At 45.0% G+C, this 820-nt stretch overlaps 1 protein-coding gene across 1 annotated transcript in view; it reads left to right on the forward strand.

Moving 5' to 3' along the window:
- Nucleotides 1-146: 146 nt before the first annotated feature.
- Nucleotides 147-820, forward strand: part of EMH_0058860 (uncharacterized protein) — a gene marked incomplete at both ends in the record, with an annotated part of 4,252 nt that continues 3,578 nt past the window's right edge. Inside the window, one exon of the mRNA XM_013497616.1 lies at nucleotides 147-761. Coding sequence (XP_013353070.1) covers nucleotides 147-761 — 615 coding nt within the window. The remainder of the gene's footprint in view (nucleotides 762-820) is intronic.

The following is an 820-nucleotide window of genomic DNA, read 5'->3' on the forward strand; positions in this document are numbered from 1 at the left end:
CAGCCGAAACCATGAATGAATTTCCTCCTTTTAATGAAATTATAATACTCAAGCAACTAAGGAACACCTGGCACTGCAAGCGAGACCCATGCCGTTCTTAGGAAATACGGATCCGCCCCGCTTCTTTTCATCACGATCATCGAACAATGGATGAAACGCTTTCTTCTTCCTCTTCAACATTCTCTCTCCACCGCACAGAAAGCACTGGCTGTGCACAGGAAGCAGAAGAAGCCACATCAGCAGGCCCTTCGTTTCCTGTTTCTGACGGGAAAAAATCACCAGGAGGCAACATGAACAGCAACACAAAAAGCAACATAAACTGCAGCTTGACCCACGGTAACTTGAACACCAGCGTAGCCACGGGTGTGCAAGACAACTCTACCCATGACGACTTGAACAGCAACGTATGCAGAAACATGAACAGCGGCTTGAACAGCAACATGAACAGCAACATGAACGGGGGTTTGAACAGAAATATGAATAGCAAATTGAATGCTTACTGGGACAGTTTATTCTCTGGCGATGCATGCTGCAAGTTGTGGTTTACGACGCCTCGTTCTTCCTCAAGAAAGCTGTTGTCACGCCTCACAGATCTACTCAGAGCCGCCGTGGGGGAACAAAGAAACAAATTGAATTCGCATATTCCTCATGATGTACTGCGCCCCCTTGCCGGCCACACCAGAGAAAAAGTCTGCATCGCAAACCACAAAGCATTCTGGCCATACCCACTCACCTTGTTGTACCTGTTCAGCGACTTGGAGGTCGGGACTATATATATAATATATATATATATATATATATATATATATATATATATATA

This window comes from Eimeria mitis, genomic scaffold, assembly GCF_000499745.2.
Source record: "Eimeria mitis Houghton genomic scaffold, Emh_scaff2796, whole genome shotgun sequence".
Taxonomy (NCBI): Eukaryota; Apicomplexa; class Conoidasida; order Eucoccidiorida; family Eimeriidae; genus Eimeria; species Eimeria mitis.